General features: G+C 46.0%; 1 protein-coding gene across 2 annotated transcripts in view; it reads left to right on the forward strand.

The window, feature by feature from the left end:
- ESR2 (estrogen receptor 2) overlaps positions 1-15,734 on the forward strand; it is a gene marked incomplete at both ends in the record, with an annotated part of 43,188 nt that extends 27,454 nt beyond the window's left edge. Inside the window, 3 exons of one of the 2 annotated variants that reach the window (XM_080686290.1) lie at positions 3,030-3,163; positions 12,185-12,365; positions 13,721-15,734. In XM_080686290.1, the coding sequence (XP_080542416.1) occupies positions 3,030-3,163; positions 12,185-12,365; positions 13,721-13,904 (499 nt within the window). The remainder of the gene's footprint in view (positions 1-3,029; positions 3,164-12,184; positions 12,366-13,720) is intronic. The other variant, XM_080686291.1, reaches the window with a different exon arrangement.
- Positions 15,735-19,659: the final 3,925 nt, after the last annotated feature.

The following is a 19,659-nucleotide window of genomic DNA, read 5'->3' on the forward strand; positions in this document are numbered from 1 at the left end:
GCGCGTGCGCACAAGTACACTGCTGTGTGCATAAACTCACCTGTGACTGAGTTTCACAGAAGAATAAAGAAGCAACCACTATTCAGGAGTTGGTGGATTTTTTTGTTTTTGCCTTCAGAGATATTTTAAAACCAGCTTTTCCCAGTATAACATATCCTCAAGCCCAATGATCACAATTTCCAGTATGCTTGTCCCTAGGCAGAGTGATTTGATGGTGTGGCATGAGGGGTAATTAGTGAACAAGTATTTCTTGTGCCTCTGCTATGTGCCGGACATGCATTGTCCTTACTGGACGCATGCAGCGGGCTGCCTGAAGAAGTACAGAGCAGGGGAGGCAGTAGGCTAGGGTGTGGGGAGGGGTAGGGGTTTCCCACAGATTTTAGCACCCTTTGTCCAGGGCTCTAATTCTCCAAGGTGGCCTTTCCCTATCAGTGACTTCTAGGGGACACTCGTGGTTTTATTATTTAACTAGAGGCCTGGTGCACAAATTCGTACATGGGTGGGTTCCTTGGCCTGGCTGGCAATCGGGGCCAATCGGGGTTGTCTTGCCCAGTCCCGATTGAGGCCGGCTGGCTTGGGGGAGGGACCGTGGGAGGTTGGCTGTGGGAGCACACTGACCACCAGGACGCAGCTCCTGTGTTGAGCGTCTTCCCCCTGGTGGTCAGTGTGTGTCATAGCGACTGGTTGTTCAGTTGACCAGTCATAACAGTCACTTAGACTTTTATATATATATAGACTAGAGGCCTGGTGCACAAAATTTGTGCATGGGGGGGTCCCCTCAGCCCAGCCTGCACCCTCTCCAATCTGGGATCCCTCGGGGGATGTCTGACTGCCAGTTTAGGCTCAATTCCAAGGATGGGGCCTAAACTGGCAGTCGGACATCCCTCTCACAATCCTGGACTGCTGGCTCCTAATTGCTCACCTCCCTGTCTACCTGATTGCCCCTAACTGTCCCCCCCTGCTGGCCTGATCACCCCTCACTGCCTCTGTGTGCCAGCCTGATCACCCCTCACTGCCCCCCTGCCGGCCTGGTCACCTCTAACTGCCCCCCGCTGCCAGCCAGGTCGCCACCAACTGCCCCCTCCTGCTAGCCTCGTTGCTCCTAACTGCCCCCCCCTCTGCTGGGCTGGTCACCCCTTACTGCCCCCCTACTGGCCTGGTTGCCCCTAACTGCCCCCCCTGCTGGCCTAGTCACCCCCAATTGCCCTCCCCCCGCCAGCCTAGTTGCCCCTCACTGCCCCCCCTGCTGGCCTAATTGCCCCCAACTGCCCTCCCTGCCAGCCTGGTCACCTCCAACTGCACCCCTCCCCCCTGCCGGCCTGGTCTCCCCTCACAGCCCCCCTGCCGGCCTGATTGCCCCACACAGCCTGCTTATTCAGTCGTTTGGTTGTCTCTCACTAACCCCCCTGATGGCCTGGTCACAGGCAGCCATCTTGTGAGGGTGTGATGGTCAATTTGCATATTACTTCTTTATTATATAGGATGAGTGCACTTTCAGAAAGTCTCGGCTGGTTGCAGAAGTTGCCATGCTTGCTTGCCAAAGCGAGCAGTTTGCATGCTTGTAGCTTTGAGTAGGTGAGTCTGGGGGTAAGAGGTTTTGAATGCTGTGGATTTCAGGGTCCTGGTGAGCTGCTGTCCTAGCATAGCACTGTCCGGGAAGGGCTTCCCCAGGTTTGGCAGTATCCACTGGTGTCTGTTTATTTGAATTCTACAGAGGCCCTTCCTCAACCACCACCATCCCTGTAAATGGCCTGGCTTGGGGTTGGGGGAAGGAAGAGGGGAATAGCCAGTTCTTTGAAGATCTCAAATCTCCCGGGGGCTGCTACGGAGACTGAAAATGAAACTCAAAGAAACCCATGGCTGCCCTTTACTGTTTACCACAGGTTTTTAGAAGCAAATGAAAGTTTTGTAGCACAATCATCTAACTGCTTGTCAAGGACTTCCAAGAACTCTTACGACAAATGATGATAGAAATTTTTTGGGAGCAGTGAGGCAGAATAATATGTCTCTGGCTGGAGTTAACTGAAGCTGGTATTTTCTGGATACAGTTGAACTAATTTATTTCAAATGGTATACTTAAAGAATCATTTCTTTAAGGAGCACTCAAAAGAATTTTGATTATATGTTTCGAAGTTTGTCTAAAACTGTTGCTTAAAAATGATCTTTGGCAAGTCAGGCATTTCCATGTCTCCATCTCTGCCTTTTCTAATTCTAATCTGTCTTCTCTAATTGTGATTTCTTTGTGTGTCATGCTAGCTTTTTTCAAATTACATTTACACGTGTCTTAGTTGCCCCTCTAGTTTCTAAATGACCATCAGGAAATGAGAGTTAATCCCTAGATATGAAGGGTCATTTCTTCTTGGGATATTAGCTTCTGTAATGGTCAGTCTTCCTCATGAACACTTTAGAGCCATCTCATGGGCCATGGGATGTCTCACTTCATTAACATGTTTCATATCACATTCTGGTTGGCTGAAATGGTTTAGATTACCAACAAAAATGTTATTCCTCCAAGGCAGGGGTGGGCAAACTTTTTGACTCGAGGGCCACAAATGGGTTCTTAAACTGGACCGGAGGGCCGGAACAAAAGCATGGATGGAGTGTTTGTGTGAACTAATATAAATTCAAAGTAAAGGAGCGGAGGGGAGAGCAAGAGAACCCTCCGCTCTTTTGGCTCCGCGGGCTGGATAGAACAGCTGAATGGGCTGGATCTGGCCCGCGGGCCGTAGTTTGCCCACGGCTGCTCTAAGGTAACATTTATGAACAGGTAGAAGAAAAATGTAGTTCCAATGCAGGCTTTTGCCTAAATAGTATTTATTCAAGTGTTTAATTTAGGGATTTATAGGAAATGCCCTGTTCTTTTTATAAGAAGATGATGCTGATAATTTCATATCGCTGGATGTGGTCTCATCGCCCCTTGTTATAGTTAAAACATGTACAAAATGAAATTTAAGATTAAAAAGAAAATACTCCTTATTCCCTTTGTTGGTGGCTGTGATTTTTTTAAATTTCCAAATGAACTATTGTAGGGATGAAGGGAAATGCGTGGAAGGAATTCTGGAAATCTTTGACATGCTCCTGGCAACGACTTCAAGGTTTCGTGAGTTAAAACTCCAACACAACGAGTATCTCTGTGTCAAGGCCATGATCCTCCTGAACTCCAGTGAGTAACCCACAGCTGGGCCGTGTTTTATTGGGAAGGGGAACTGGGGGGTGGGAGGGGTGGTGGTGGTGGTGGTGGTGAGGAATGCTATTTCTAGAAGAGTATTGAACTTCTTATTTTATTTAAAAAGGGGAAAATGGCTTTCCTTCTGACTTCTCTGTTTCATTTGATAGGGATTTAAACTGTAACTTGAATATAAATTGTTCATTGGGCAAATTACCAATATTAATTTAAAACATGGCTCAAGCCACTTGGCTGGAAAAGAGAAAAATGAACTTTAAAATGTTTACCATTCAACCTTTTTCAATATTTATGCAGACACTGTAAATGGTTGACATGCATTTGTATTTTCTGTTTTGAGTTCTGCTTTTACAGATTCATTTGTTCATTCATTGGTTCAATGAAGATGTTATAAATATAGTCCTGCCTTCAGGTAGCTCACGGTGGAGCGAGGGAGTGCTATAATAAAGTGTGTACAGAGTACCTCGGGAAAACGAGAGATGTTGGAGTGCCTGTAGAAGGGGATGCAGTTTGCATGAGTCTTTAGGGATGGGCAGGTGGAAGAAATAGGTGTGGAGGAATGAAAGGACCTGGGCGAGCCAGGAGCTGCAAGTCACTCAGTGGCAGAGCAGAGGGAGGTGGACAGGGCTGTAAAATGCATGGCTGAAGATTCACTGCCTGCCTTGGGAACTGCTGCCTGGGCATCGAGCAGCTCTGGAAGAGGCATGGACAGGGCCTTCTTGAAAGGTTACCCTGGCTTCCACGCGGAGGACTGACTGGAGAGGGGGGAGACCGAGGCATGGTGCCCAGTCAGAGTTGAGAGGGACAGCGAGAGCCTAAACTAACGTGGTGTGGAGGGGCTAGGAAGGAAGGGGCCTGCCTTGAGGGAAATACAGGGGTTAGAGGTGGGAAATTAGGATGGTCATATCTAAGATATATTTATGTTGTAGCTTTGCTGTTTTTTTTTTTCTTATGTAAATAATACCCAGTTATTGTAAACATTCTAACAAAAGCAAAACAAAGAGGAAAACAAAAATTACTAGGAATCCCCTCACAAGAAAACCACCATAACTTTGGTGACCATTCTTTAACAGCTCTATCGATCAATTGACAGATAGAGCTATATATATATATATATATATACACACACACACACATATATACACATACATATGTGTATATATATATATATCTATATATATATGTAGAGAGAAATATATAATAACTAGAGGCTCGATGCACGAAATTTGTGCAAGAGTGGGCCTTCGCAGCCACGGGTGGCTGCCTGGATCCCTTCCTCATAGCCACTGCGGCTGCCTCGATCCTGTGGCTGCAGCCCCAGCTTAGTCTGGGAGGATGTCCAGTCTAATTAGCATATCATGCTTTTATTATTATAGATAATATATATAAAGAAATATATGCACATACTTATATACATAATCTATAATAATAAAAGCATAATATGCTAATTAGACCAGACGCCCTTCTGGACGACTTTCCAGATGAAGCCAGGGCTGCGTAGGGAAGCCTGGGTCCCTGGTGCCTGCCAGTGACTGGAGGGAAAGCCTGGGTCCCAGGTGCCTGCTGGTGGCTGGATGGAAGCCTGGGTCCCAGGTGCCTGCTGGTGGCTGGATGGAAGCCTGGGTTCGGGTGCCAGAGGGAAGCCAGTGCCAGCAGCTGGGGGAAGGAAGACTTACTCTTACACGAATTTTGTGCACCAGGCCTCCAGTCTATATAGATATAAGCCTAAGTGACTAATACAACTGGACGATGGGACGGTAGCTATAATGCACACTGAGCACCAGGGGGAAGATGCTTGACACAGGAGCTGCCCCTTGGTGGTCAGTATGCTCCCACAGCCAACCTCCTACAGCTGGACAACCTCCCGCAGTCCCTCCCCCTGGCAGGCCTGCCCCGATCACTGGCCAGGCCGAGGGACCCCATCTTTGCACGAATTCATGCACTGAGCCGCTAGTTTTACATAAACAGCATAGCATCTTATGTAAAAAATTATGGGTACTTTGAAAGGGTACCCATAATTGCTTTTGCTTGACTTTTCTACCCCAACACCAAGTAGTTAATCTTAACCATAGGGTTGACTTTGTACCTTCTTCCATTTTTTAATAATAATTTAAAATAATACTTCACAGCCCTGGCTGGTGTGGCTCAGTCCAGGGCTGTGAGGTATTATTCCCAGTCAGGGCACATACACAGGTTGAGGGTTCAATACTCAGCTGGGGCGTGTACAGGATGCAACTGATTGATGTTTCTCTGGTTCTCTCTCCCCCTCCTTCCCTCCCTATCTAGAGTCAATGAAAAAAAAATATCCTTGGGTGAGGATTAAAAATAAAAATAAATAAAATAATACCTCACTTCTAACATATACAAAGGTAGGCTTTACATTTAAAAAAATTTGGGAAACTATATAAAATAATTCTCTGTATTTTGCTTTTTTACTTTTCAAAATGCTATGAAATCCCTTCAGGTCAACTAGGAGAGAGCTAAGTTAATCTTTCCAGGGAGGGCATTGTCTAAATCAGCGGTCACCAGCCTTTCGGACCTCACAGACCACCAGTGGTCCGTGGACCACCGGTTGGCAACTGCTGGTCTAAATTGTTCAATCACTTCTCTGTCGACAGACCTTTACTTAATATATAGTTCCTTTTTTCTCTACCATTATAAATATTGCTGCAATAGGGATGTGTTATTTTGCACACTTTTCTAAGTTCGCATATCATTTTCATACTGTTCAGTTTACTGCCTACCTGGTATTTACTTAGTCCACCTGCTATACGAGGTATGGATTGCTTTGCTTAGCTATTTATTCTTATTGGGCCTTTTGTTATTATTTCTTCTTTCTCAAATGATATGTATGTCCAAGTTTTAATCCTCAACTAAGGACTTACGGATCCCTTCCTTTGGGGTTTTATTACCTAGATTTTATCCAACCTTAGTGTTTAATGTTTGAAATAATAGGAATTTGTGAGATCATATTATGCCACTTTATTTATTTTTATGTTCGATGGTCCATGCATTCATTGTATATATGTATGTATTTATTTATTTAATTGATTTTATTTTATTTTATTTTTTTTAAATAAATCTTTATTCAGATTATTACAATTATTTCTCCTTTCCCCCCCCATAGCTCCCCTCCACCCATTTCCCACACCACCTTCTGCCCTTACCTCCCCCCACTGTCCTCATCCATAGGTGTATGATTTTTGTCCATTCTCTTCATGAACCCCCCATACCCCTTTCCCCCTGAGAATTATCAGTCCACTCCCTTTCTATGCCCCTGATTCTATTATATTCACCAGATTATTCTGTTCCTCAGGTTTTTAATTCACTTGATTTTTAGGTTCGCTTGTTGATAGATATGTATTTGTTGTTCATAATTTTTATCTTTACTTTTTTCTTCTTCCTCTTCTTTAAGAATACCTTTCAGCATTTCATATAATACTGGTTTGGTGGTGATGAACTCCTTCAGCTTTTTCTTATCTGTGAAGCTCTTTATCTGCCCTTCAATTCTGAATGATAGCTTTGCTGGGTAGAGTAATCTTGGTTGTAGGTTCTTGCTATTCATCACATTGAAAATTTCTTGCCACTCCCGTCTGGCCTGCATAGTTTCTGTTGAGAAGTCAGCTGACAGTCGTATGGGTGCTCCCTTGTAGGTAATTAACTGTTTTTCTCTTGCTGCTTTTAATATTCTCTCTTTGTCTTTTGCTCTTGGCATTTTAATTATGATGTGTCTTGGTGTGGTCCTCTTTGGATTCCTTTTGTTTGGGGTTCTGTGGGCTTCCTGGACTTGTAAGTCTATTTCTTTCACCAGGTGGGGGAAGTTTTCGGTCATTATTTCTTCAAATAGGTTTTCAGTATCTTGCTCTCTCTCTTCTTCTGGCACCCCCATAATTCTGATGTTGGTACGCTTGAAGTTGTCCCAGAGTCTTCTTACATTATCTTCAACTTTTTGGATTTTTTTTTTTTTCTTTTTGCTTTTTCGGTTGAGTGTTTTTTGCTTCTTTGTATTTCAATTCTTTGACTTGATTCTTGGGTTCCTCTATTCTGTTTCTGGGTCTCTGTATAATATTTTTTATTTCAGTCAGTGTATGTTTAATTTCTAGTTGGTCCTTTTTCATATCTTCGAGGGTCTCGTTATATTTATCGGCCTTTTCTAGGATATTCTTAAAAAGTCTTATAACCGTGGTTTTGAATTCTATATCCAGTCGTTTGTTTTCCTCCATTTCTTTCGTTTGTGATCTGATTCTTTGACCCCGCATTTTCACTGATTCCCTGAGTTGGTAAGGTATATATTTGTGCTAGGTTTCCAATATGGCCCAGTGGGTCTGCTTCCCCAGTTAACCTGAGGCGGACACTCTTGGTGCACCCCTTTGTGGACTGTGTGTACAGCCTTGTTGTAATTAAGTCTTTATTGTTGTTGGTATCACTGGGAAGAATTGACCTCCGGGCCAGTTGGCTGTAAGGATCAGCTGTGTCTATGCTGGGAGAAGTTCAGTGCTGGAGACAGCCTTATAGGATTAGACTTGCCAAATTGCAATAGCCTCTGTGCTCAGCTTGGATGGGGTGGAGTCTCAGTTTTGGCTTCCTGTCAGCCTTGCCCTTGCGCGCATGTGCGCTTTCAGTCCTCCGCCTTCCCCAGCTCCCGAGTCTCCGCCCGAGAGTTCAGACTCCCCCCACAAGAGCGTGGGTCCCCAGGGGCTCGCCTGGAACTGGGGTTCACTGCAGTCAGAACTGGGGCTCAGTGCAGTCAGAATCCTCTGACTCCCTTTCACTAGGGAAAGCCTGTGGCAACCTCCACAGCCTTTGTGCGCACTGGCACGCGCCGCGCGCTTTCAGTCCTCCGCCTTCCCCGGCTCCCGAGTCTCCGCCCGAGAGTCCAGACTCCCCCACAAGAGCGTGGGTCCCCAGGGGCTCGCCTGGAACTGGGGTTCACTGCAGTCAGAACTGGGGCTCAGTGCAGTCAGAATCCTCTGACTCCCTTCCACTAGGGAAAGCCTGTGGCAACTTCCGCAGCCTTTGTGCGCACAATGGCGCGCGGGCGCGGGCACTTTCAGTCCTCCGCCTTCCCCGGCTCCCGAGTCTCCGCCCGAGAGTCCAGACTCCCCCCGTAAGAGCGTGGGTCCCCAGGGGTTCGCCCGGAACTGGGGTTCAGTGCTGTCAGAACTGGGGTTCAGTGTGGTCGGAAGCTTCCTTCCCCCTTCCGCCAGAGAAAGTCAGCCAGGCTCTCAGCCGCCCTTCCTCTCTGCGCGCACAAAGCCCCTTTGCCGTACCTCCAATTCTCTGTGAGCTTTCCTCTTTCCTTCTAGTTGTAGAATTTTCACTCAGCCAGCTTTCCTGTGGTTCTGGATGGTGTCCGTTCTGTCTTTTAGTTGTAGTTTTGAAATTGTTGTGCGAGGCAGCAGTTTAGGTGTTTACCTATGCCGCCATCTTGGTTTCTCCCCTAATTGATTTTATTGGAGTGACATTGGTTCACAAAACCATACAGGTTTCAAGTGAACAGCTTAACAAAACATCGTCTACACAGGGCATCATGCACCCATGGTCCAAAGCAAAGTCTCTTTTACCCCATTTAACCCTACTTTGTCCTCCTCCACGTACCCCTACCGCCCCCCTTTCCCTCTGGCTCTCACCACACTGTTGTCTGTGTCTGTGTGTCTTTTGGCTAAACCCTTCACCTTCTTTCATCTAGTCCCACAGCCCTCCTCCCTTTTGACAGCTGTCAGTCTGTTCCATGTAACCATGCCTCTGTTTCTGTTTTGTTCGTTGGAGCCAAAGCAGCAGTTCCTGAAGCCAAAACTGCATGAGATGCTGTTGAGGAGATTACTGGACAGGGGTGGGTGGGGTTAGGTCTTGAAGAAGAGAGGAGAGAAGAAAAGAGTAGAGAGAGTAGAGAAGGAATCTGAAGGTCATGTGAGGTTCAGAGGCCCTGAAGACAACTGTTGGGTGTTTTCTCCTTGGGTAAATCTGGTCTTACCTGCCTGACGGGACATGTCCCTTGAACCTGGTACAGTTCCTACCTCAGTTCTGGAAAGCAAGCAGTTTGTGAATAGAAATGATAAATTATTGGACAAATGAAAACTGTAGAGAATGTCAAGAAGACTCCTAAACGCTTTGGGGCTTCTGGCACCTTCTTGACATTTATTGTCACCTTTTATAAAACAATACAAGGCCCAGCTTACACCAGCAATTAAGTTGATGTGCCTATAGGAGATGTCCAGCTGGGACATTTAGAGTTGATCATGGAAAAAAATAAACTTTTTCTGGTCTCTGTCAGCCCAGCTACAGATATCACCTGACTTGTGCTGCCACTTCCATCTTTGTTAACGGGAAGATTTGTGTGAGAAGTAGGGTCCCACGTTGACACAGGAGGAACGGCACTGCCACATTCTGGGGCTTCTCTTACCTTCAGAAGTGGTTTAGAACTCATTTCCGCACAGCAAAGTGCTCTCCAGAAAGCGGTTTCCTTGTTGTTACAACACTTTGCAGTATTTGAAAGCCTTCTGTTTGGCAAGGCTCCTTACGGTCCTTCTAGCCTGTGAGACATCAGATTGTGTTGTTGTGAAAGCTCAAAGCATCATCTGTGCACATGGGAGACTAAGGCTCTGGCGTCCCTGCAGCATCTGACAGACTGTCAGGTTTGAGAGAACTACAGAGGGTGAGGCAGGCATGTGATGTAATTACCACTCATGGCAGTAAATGACTAGCATTTGTTTATGGTAAATCCAAATTTAAGAAATCTTCCTTTAGGAAAGTTCCTTTCTTGTTTGGTAGTAGTGATAACAGTTGTCAAGATGAATTTAATCTGCTTAGCTTTTAGAAAGTGGGATTCTGTTTCTGTTGGAAAGTTTCCACTGTTAGGAGAGGTGGGTCTTTTCTATGCTAGATTTTAGACATCTGGAGGGATAGGCTTTTTTCTTCTGGATTATTTGTAACATTAAATTAAAAGCATAAGCAAGGACAGAGTCCACTTTCTCTCCTTACATTTTAGAAACTCTGACAGAATGTATGAAACAGACATTGAAGCTGGCGTCAGTTTTAAGGAAAGTAAGCTTAAAACAATTGTCTCCATATTTTCATTTGATTACTAATTTTCTGTGGTATACCTAAAATGTGCATTAGCATTCATATTTATCATTTCAATTATGATGGTGTGATTGGCTAAAAATTGCCAAAATTTGAACCTATGGGATTCATTCTAATTCTTGCATTTATGAGCATTTCTTTCACAGCAGTCATTGCACTAGGTGATGGGTTTGTGCTCTTGAAGCAGTTAGGTCCAATTTCTTTGAGGGTGGGGCATATATGAAGACATCCAGCTTTCAGATCAGGGGAAGCTTCCAGAAGGAAGTTCAAGCAAGCTGGGATCTGAAGGAGGAATGAATATAGGTAACAAGAGAAGTGAGAGAGGAGGATGATAAGAGAGTTCCTAAGCAGAAAGTTCAGCATGTCCAGGGCGTCACCTGTTCAAGGAATTGGAATTAAGTTTCAAGGTGAGGTGTGGTGGGAGCTGAGGGTGAGAAGAGCAGGGAGAGTCTGGTACCCTGGAGAACTGTCCCAGGAGGCCTCAACCCCGAGAGCAGTTCTGATTTGGCCATTCAAAGGGGCACGTTGTGTTGAGGTTGGGGCTGGTTTCCTCTGTGGTGGAAGGGCAGGTTGTGTGCTGTGGGGGACAGTGGGAGGACTCATTCCCTGTGGAGAAGGAGGTGGGTGAGCAGGTGGTTAGAGAAGCAGTTCCAGGCAGTTTAAAAGACGGATATTTTAAATCTGCATCAGGAGACATTATGGAGGGATGTGCTGCAGGGATGTGGTGAAGCACTACCCTTGCATAATTGTGGTTCAGTATGTCCCTTGCCTTAATTGAACTGAGTTGCCTTAATTAGACTGAAAATGCCAATAAAAATAGAGAACAAAAATTGCCAAAACAGATTTGGTGGGTGATGGAGTACCAACCATCCTTCATTCTCATTACAGTCAAAGGTTGGCATTTCCCCTGTTGGTTTCATATATTTGTTATTTATAGTTTGAAATCAAAAATCTTGAAGAGAAGCTAGTTATTTTCCTGCTTCCAGGAATCAGGGAGTCAGAGGTTGGGAATGGGGTGGAGCGGAGGGAAGGAGATCTACCTGAGCTGCTATTTTGCAAGGTCACAGTATCTCAGATCCTAGCGTCAGAGGGGAATTAAACACAGGGCACCTGGTGGGAAGGTTGTGGAGATCTCAGCAGACATGTGTCTGCAAGCTTTGCTCAATGAGGAGGTGAGGTTGGAGGAACTGGGAAACTGGTCTGGGGTCAGAGAGCTACAGACAGCAGACATAAAGTAGGTCTGTGACTCCAGACTGGCGCTCTTTCTGTCCCCCAGCAAGCTGCCACCAGAGGTTGGATGCTGATGGCCTGCACAGAGGTGGCGGTGAGCCTACTGTGACTGTCTACACATGGCACACATGAGGGGCTGGGCGGGAGAAGCAGTGTAGCAGTGGTCAGCAGTTTATGTTTATTAAACTCCCCTTAATGAAGAGCTCTCCAGGGGCTACGAGTATACTTACTCTCACTTTCTGACCATCTTTATATGTGTACTAGAGGCACAGTGCACAAAATTTGTGCACTGGTAGGGTCCCTAGCGGCTGCCGGCCGGGTACTCCCTCCCTTCCCCCAGCCAGCCCCGCCCCCTGGTCAAACTCCCAGATGAACTCCTGGGCGAGGGGGCAATTTGCATACTACGCTTTTATTATATAGGATTTGTTCATGCAAATGACACACACCTTATAACGGTTTGATACCTTTTCAAGGCAAGGCCACAATGCTGGGCCAAATTCAGCCCAGCTTACCCTTCCCATTCAGCCATGGGGCTGGCTCTTGGGATACCACTATCCATGCAGATGTCAGAACCCATTTGATCATTACCCTCCTTTCAGGAGAATGTTGGCATGCCTAATGCCTGAGCACACAACTTCTGTTTCCTTTTCGCAAAGCAGTGAGTCATGGCCTTGATTCTTTGTCTAGGTATGTACCCTTTAGCTGCAGCAACTCAGGAGGCCGAGAGCAGCCGCAAGCTGACTCACTTGCTGAATGCTGTGACCGATGCTCTGGTCTGGGTGATCGCCAAGAGCGGCATCCCTTCCCAGCAGCAGTCCGTCCGCCTGGCTAACCTCCTGATGCTCCTTTCTCACGTCAGGCACGCCAGGTACAATCCGTAAGGGGCCCTTCCCCCTCTGGGTACATGGCGAGGAAGGGGGCGCATGTTCAGAGGGTGAAAAGCTTTGGGAAAAGGGTTTTCAAGTTTGAGGTGGATAAGGTAGAATTGTGGCTTTTAAAGGAAGATGAAGCCCTGAAGGGGAATGGGGGTTCTTCATCAGGGCACACATCTGTAACCAAAGGTCAGCACATAGTGGGCTCCGAATGACTGTCACATGGCTCCTTACAGGACCTTTACGGTATCCTGTGGTGGCTCATCTAATTCTTAGTTGCTGGGGATTTTAGCTTGTTTATGGAGTTCTAAAAGGGGCAGGTTCTTCCTTAAAGTGAACTGCCACCCATCCCTGCACCACCTAGGGCTGGAGTCCCCAGGTCATTTCCTTAAAGAAGTTAAACCCAGCTTTCCTAGAGCAACTCTTGAGATCTGTGATCTGGGGAAGTGCACAAAGCCCTCCCTGAGAGCTGTTCTTTCCTTGCGATGGCACCAGGACATAAGGATGAGGCCTAAGGGAACTGGTGAGTCCACAGTTCTTTGCAGGGCAGGGCCGCGGTAATGCTGTGTGGTGTCCCATGGTGGCGTTGTGTCACCCAGGATGAGAGTGGCTTGCCCTGGGGCTGGAAGAGGGGAGGTTAGGAGGAAAGTCCAGGGGCCATGGGGAGGAACACATGCCCCTCAAGAATGTTAACAAGGGTTAGGAAATGAGAACAGCCTCTGCCTCTGTTGAATGATCATTCTGCACACAACCATTTGCGGAACAGATAGAGTCCTAATCCCGGTTTCTACATTTGCGAATGTGCCCGCTTGCTAAACTTGATTTGTAACCTCCCAAATTGATTACTCACGGCACTTGCGTGGTCATTTGGGGACAGTCACAGAGTGGCAAAACATTTGAGTTGACTGTGCTTACATCCCCAGCTGAGGTCAACCAAGGTCATGCTCTGCCTTCTTCACGCTGCAGCAAGTGTTCCTCACATGGCCTCCATGCTTAGTACCAAAGTGCCGTATAGTGTTCCTAAGGCTCTCAGAACCCTAACCCTGCAGCTCCCTCAGGATCAATGGTTCAGCATCCGCCAACCCAGGGTCTGCAGTGACTATAGAGTGTAACTACCATGATCAACGAGCATCGATTGCATGCTGTGCCAGGCCATTGTGGGTGGGTGATGGGACACAGAGGTCACAGGACATTGTCTTCGCCCTTGAGTGTAGATTATTGACGGAGCCAGATGCAAGAGCCATAGAACAAAGGGCTCAGGGAAGTGTGTGTCTGAGTGTATGTGCGTCTTATGTTGAGTTCCTGGGGCTGCATCACAGGACGGAATCTCAGTACCTTCTTGTCCCCATAGCAACAAGGGCATGGAACACCTGCTCAGCATGAAGTGCAAAAACGTGGTTCCAGTCTACGACCTGCTGCTGGAGATGCTGAACGCCCACACACTTCATGGGTGCAAGTCCTTGGTCACGGGGTCTGAGTGCAGCCCAGCAGAGAAGAGTAAGAACAAAGAGGGCTCTCAGAACCCGTCTCAGTGAAGACCAGCCCTGAGGTGAACAGGCTGCAGAGGTAGCGGCTGGAGCGTGAACTCCTGTGCGATCATGAGCCCCATCGCGATGGGCGGGCTTCGTCTTTCTGTGGGCTCCCTCCTCAGTCACGGTGGGTTCGGTCTGTACCATCCTCTCCCGACCTCCCTACTTCCCAGGAGTCGGGTGAGAAAGCCAGTGTTCCTTGTTACTAGGGGCGCATTGGGATGCAGTTTGTCTTGCTGGGCCTCATAGGATATCAATGTGGCCCCTGTTTTACTTTCCATCTTTTCCCCACCCCTTTGGGAAGAACATCTTGGAGGTTTTGGAATGCACGGTGGGAATCTGGCCTGGAAGGGTTGAGAGAATGTGGCACTTGTAAGAAGCAGACTAACCTTTATTGTGCGACCCTAGCTGCCTTTCAGGATAGACCTTTGTAAGCTCTCTCTGGACCGCTTGATTGTAGGGCTGAAAACCACCTGCCTCACAGGCCTGGGAGCACTGATGTCAGCACTGTTCTGCCTAAGGACAGAGGGACTGTGACTAGGGAGCCAGTGCTCCAGCTAGGATGGGAGCCAGGTTCTTCCCCAGAGCTTGCTGCCCTCTTCATTCCTTCCTGATGCGCATTCAGAGAGCCTGCTCATTCTGTGTGCGTGCATGCTGGCGCACGCGTGTGTGTGTGTGCGCGCGTGTTTGTGATCACGTTCATGGAGGACTGTGGAGATTTAAATATCTCTGCCCCTGGAGTTGCCCTTCCATAAAACTCTCTTGTCCCAAAGGGCCCGGTGTATGTGCTGGGGAAGGTGCTGTTTGCAGGAATAGGGTTCTATCCTGTGGGTATTGGTGGCAGCCATGGTTTCCTGGGGCAGCCACAGCCACCCAGAGGCAGGGCTGTGTGTGTGCCAGGCACCCTGTCCCAGGGAAGGGTGAACAACTAGTGTGTCAGGCTCAGGGTCAAACTGTGCCGACTTGAACAAGACCTGGTTTGTGAACTCGACTTAAAGAAGAGAATAATTGCTTACTTAACAGCAAGAAAGAATTCTTTACACCCTAGGGCTCTTTTAAAATATTTTCTTATCAGAATATTTATACGGTGGACTGGGTGAAATAGAAACATCAGAATATTTATATGGTAGACTAGGCGAAATGGAAACTTAGTAAAATATTAGTTTTTATTCCAAGCAGAACATAAATAGGACATGATGATAAGGCACCTCAAATTACAATTTTATCTTACTTTTTAATAATGGAAATTTTCGTACCAATTTTTAGGAACATAGTGAATGCATAAAATGAGTTACATCTATGTTTTGAAAGTGAGCAATTAAATAATCATGTGTGATTTTTGTGGTTTTAAAAAATTACCTTGTGATATGAGATTAAACACATTTTCTTTTTGAAAATAGGTTTACTATGGCTAGCATGCTCTGTATTTACTAAGTCATTAGAATAATTCAGTGATATAAAGGTTGGTTTCTGCTGGTGAGACCTTGAATACATCTTAATTTTGATATTGGTGCAACTTTATTAAAAGTTGAGCAGAACTGTTTCAGAAACACTGGGGCATACGTCTAGAGAACACACCATTGTCTGTATTCTGAGGTGGTCTGAAATTATTCTTAATGACTCAATGTTACAGCCTCAGTGAGATTCAATACAGAAAATAAGCTTGATTGTTTAGGGACCAGGGAGCCAGTGTTGTCCAGGTCAATTTTACTTCTTCTGAGTAGCTTAGAAGCCCCATGACAAATAGAGGGGGATGGGCGGCAAAGAAGATAGCCTAGCCTTGAACCATTCTTTGCCGATGAAATTCTCTTAATTGTATTTATAAAAGAGATAACTAAAAGCAAAACAAAACAACAACAAAAAACAGAATGATGTAATGGAATGAAGGTCTTTAGGTTGATTATTGATGCCCAGGGTAGGCCCAGGCTGGACTTGTGTCTAATGAAGCACCTTTCTATGCCACGCCTGTGCTGATCCAGACTAGTGCATGCTCTTGGGAAAACTCACCAGTGCCCACAACGCCCTGTTCACAGATCCCTTGCATGCTTCTCGAGGCTGCGCCTTCCACTGCATTTGGACTCAGCGCCTCAGGGGGATGTGCCATCTTGGTAACTTCTTGGCTCAGGCCTCACTTGCGTGTGCTGGGGACACAGGTTATTTAGTCCAACCTGAAAGGCCTGCGTGGCACTGGGCCTGGGCCAAGTAGGCTGTTGAGATAACATGGTCTATAGTTTAAAGTTTTTTGTTTGTTTTAATATTTAAGGGCATTTTCCCACTTTCAGATGAAGTGTTTTGAGTCTCTGTGCCCATCTGCTCCAAAAATATCCTCTCAGTCATTTCTAAGAAAAACCAGTGTGCAAGATCAGGATGCCATTTTTACATGTTTTGGGTAAACTCCTCAGTGTCCATTTTAAAGATTTCATTTTAATAGCACTTTCTTTTTAAATGTCTTTTTGCAGGGTATCCATCCTCCAAAATGGTCCATGGACAACTTAAAATTCTCCCATAGCTATGCAAGGGTTTCAGTGTTTTCAAGTTCAGTCTTTAAAAGGAATTAACTAGGGCAGGGGTGGGGAATGTCCGGCCCGAGGGCCATATAAGACCCGTGAAATCATTTGGTCTGGCCCTGCCAAGGCATTAGGGGTGAGTTAATTAAATGTTTGACCAAATATAGCAGGCTAATTTTTAAGTTGATAAGTTTGTATGGCCCACAAATGATGTTATAAATATCCAAATGGCCCTTGGCAGAAAAAAGGTTCCCTATCCCTGAACTAGGGGGAGTGGGAGCTGATAACTATCAACAGGAACTGAGTATTGAAAAACAAAAACCCACCCAACTACACTTTAAAAAAAATCTTCACCTGAGGATATTTCCCCCATTGATTTCTAGAGAGAGTGGCAAGGGGAGGGGATGGGAGGGAGGAGGGATAGAGAGAGAAACATCCACATGAGAGAGACACATCCATTGGTTGCTTCCCACATGTCCTTTGGTTCTCGAGTTGATGCTCTAACCAGTGAGCAAAACCAGCTAGGGCCCAACTACACCTTAATGTGTGATGGATGGGACAGTGATCCACTGTTTTGATATTTAAGTCATCATTTAATACAAGAAACTTATTTTGTGGGAATGAGTGAGATTTGGGCTTATTTCCAAAATGAGGGTCTAATATGGAGTCATATAGACAATTTTCAATTATATAATCACCATGGACTATTCTCAATACAGAGGACATTAGGACAGTGTCCACTCAGGTTCCTTGGAGAGAACTGGCAGTGCCTGAGGGGGACTGTGTGAGCACCCCCGGGGCTGCACTGTGAGTTTTCACACGTTGTTCTAACTGCACTCCCTCCCCCCTCACCACACCACCTCGGTCTGGCCTGTCACATGCTTGCTGTCCACCAGGACTCCCTACAAAGGATTCAACCCTAAAATAATTTTGAAGAGATTTTTCCTGACACATTGAAGTGGGAACAGAGGATTATCATTCGTCAGCCTAATAAGAACAGGTCTGGAGGCTAACTGTATAAAAACAAAACTCAAAATCAAAAGCTCTGCAGTGAGATCCCCTTTATTTGGATTACTTCCCCTGCTAACTCTGCTTTAAGGACAATTAATTTAGATGTCAGTAAAAAACAACCAGTTTCCAAGTCTTGGCAGAGCTGTATTATATATTCATAGATATAAGCCATTTTCTAGCATGTGACAGTCAAGTTTGGTTGTATTTAAATTTGCTAAGGGACTTGCATATGTTGACACCTTTTCAAGGTGAACCTTCCATTTCTAGGTCTGTTTTGAAACAAAATATTTTAAAAAACTAAGATTTGACACATTTCTCTAAGCACTAAAAATCTTTTAAAAACATAGTAAAGGTTATGTGAAGGAAATTGTAAAAATACATCATTTAGTACCTTAAAATATTTGAGTTAACACTTACTATGTGCCAGATATTGTTCTCATTGCCTCATCCATCCAGTTAATCCTCGTAGCAATTACTGTTGTCCTCTCTTTTTGGCTGTGGAAGCCAGAGAGGATAAGCAAACTTGCTCAAGGTCAATCAGGGAATAAGTGACAGAACTGAATGCAGGCCGTGCAGTTTAACTAGTTAAAAGGAAAACTAAGGAAGAATACATTTAGACTGCAGAATCCACTCATTAAAAGCAGCCTGACAGTCATGGCCGCTCTGGTTTAAGTGGGGCCTGCTTGTGGCAGAGCTGGCCCCAATTTCTGGAACACCCTTATAGATATCAAGTTCCACCCCATCTTTTTTTTTTTAAATTTATTAATTTTTTTACAGAGAGGAAGGGTGAGGGATAGAGAGCTAGAAACATTGATGAGAGAGAAACATCGATCAGCTGCCTCCTGCACACTTCCCCCTGGGGATGTGCCCGCAACCAAGGTACATGCCCTTGACTGGAATCGAACCCGGGACCCTTCAGTCCGCAGGCCGATGCTCTTTCCACTGAGCCAAACCGGTTAGGGCTCCACCCCATCTTTTATACATGTGTAAATTAAAGCCCAGAGAGGTAAACTGACCTGCTCAAGGTCAATAAACCAGATTTCATCTTCTGGTTAGCATGGTCCCTGCTGAGGACTGGCTTCTGAAGAGTCTCCGTGCGTAAGGGAGAGAAGGCTAAGTTACAGTTGCCTTTAGATCCTACCTTCTCAGCTTAGATGGGGTTCACATGAACTTTTACAGAATAGCATCCTTTTTTTAAAAAATACATTTTTAAAAAAATATATTTTATTGATATTTTACAGAGAGGAAAGGAGAGGGATAGAAAGCTAGAAACATCGATGAGAGAGAAACATCGATCAGCTGCCTCCTGCACACCTCCCACTGGGGATGTGCCCGCAACCAAGGTACATGCCCTTGACCGGAATCGAACCCGGGACCCTTCAGTCCGCAGGCCGACGCTCTATCCACTGAGCCAAACCGGTTTCTAAAAAATACATTTTTATTGATTTCAGAGAGAAAGGGAGAGGGAGAGATAGAAACATCAATGATGAGAATCATTGACAGGCTGCCTCCTGCACGCCCCCTACTGGGGATCGAGCCCACAACCCAGGCATGTGTCCTGACTGGGAATCGAACCCGAGACCCTTCAGTCCGCAGGCCGAGGCTGATGCTCTGTCCACTGAGCCAAACTGGCTAGGGCCAGAATAGCAACCTTGACAGGTGGAAAAAATAAAGATGCATTTTGTTATTCCAGACCTCCCAACCGGGGCTCATCAGCTAGTAGGTAGTACTGCCCTCACCTCCTTTTATCTGTCACTGCTTTCCCCAGGTGCAGTTTCTTGGAAGTTTACCAGTTTACGCATGTAAAATTCTCACATCTTCTAGGCACTGATGCTTCCCAGCGGAGTGTGGTTTCCTGTAATATGGAACACATGCTTTTTATTCTTTGTAGCTCTCCAAGTTGCTGGAATTTGGGCTGTAGTGGCAGCTCTAAAGATATGCGTTCTTTGCGATATGTGATCTTAGAACCCTTTTTCTTGCTTTGGAGTCGAGGATCCCATTCATTTGTGGGCCAGTCACTGTTATGTGATGTGGGTTTCCTTGATGGGCCAAGGCTTGCGATGCCGGCCCAGAACAGCGCCTGTTACCCGCACAGCCTCTGTGGCTGCAGGTGTTCCTCTGCGCGGGTGTCTACCGGCTGTGGCTCTCGGTCCTGTCACCTTACTCAGTGGCCCTGTGTACCGGAGACTGTTGGCTGGCTATCATTTGTCATTTTTTTTTTTTTTTCAGATGCATGCTTTGTA

Source organism: Plecotus auritus (genome assembly GCF_963455305.1).
Source record: "Plecotus auritus genome assembly, chromosome: 1".
Classification (NCBI taxonomy): domain Eukaryota; kingdom Metazoa; phylum Chordata; class Mammalia; order Chiroptera; family Vespertilionidae; genus Plecotus; species Plecotus auritus.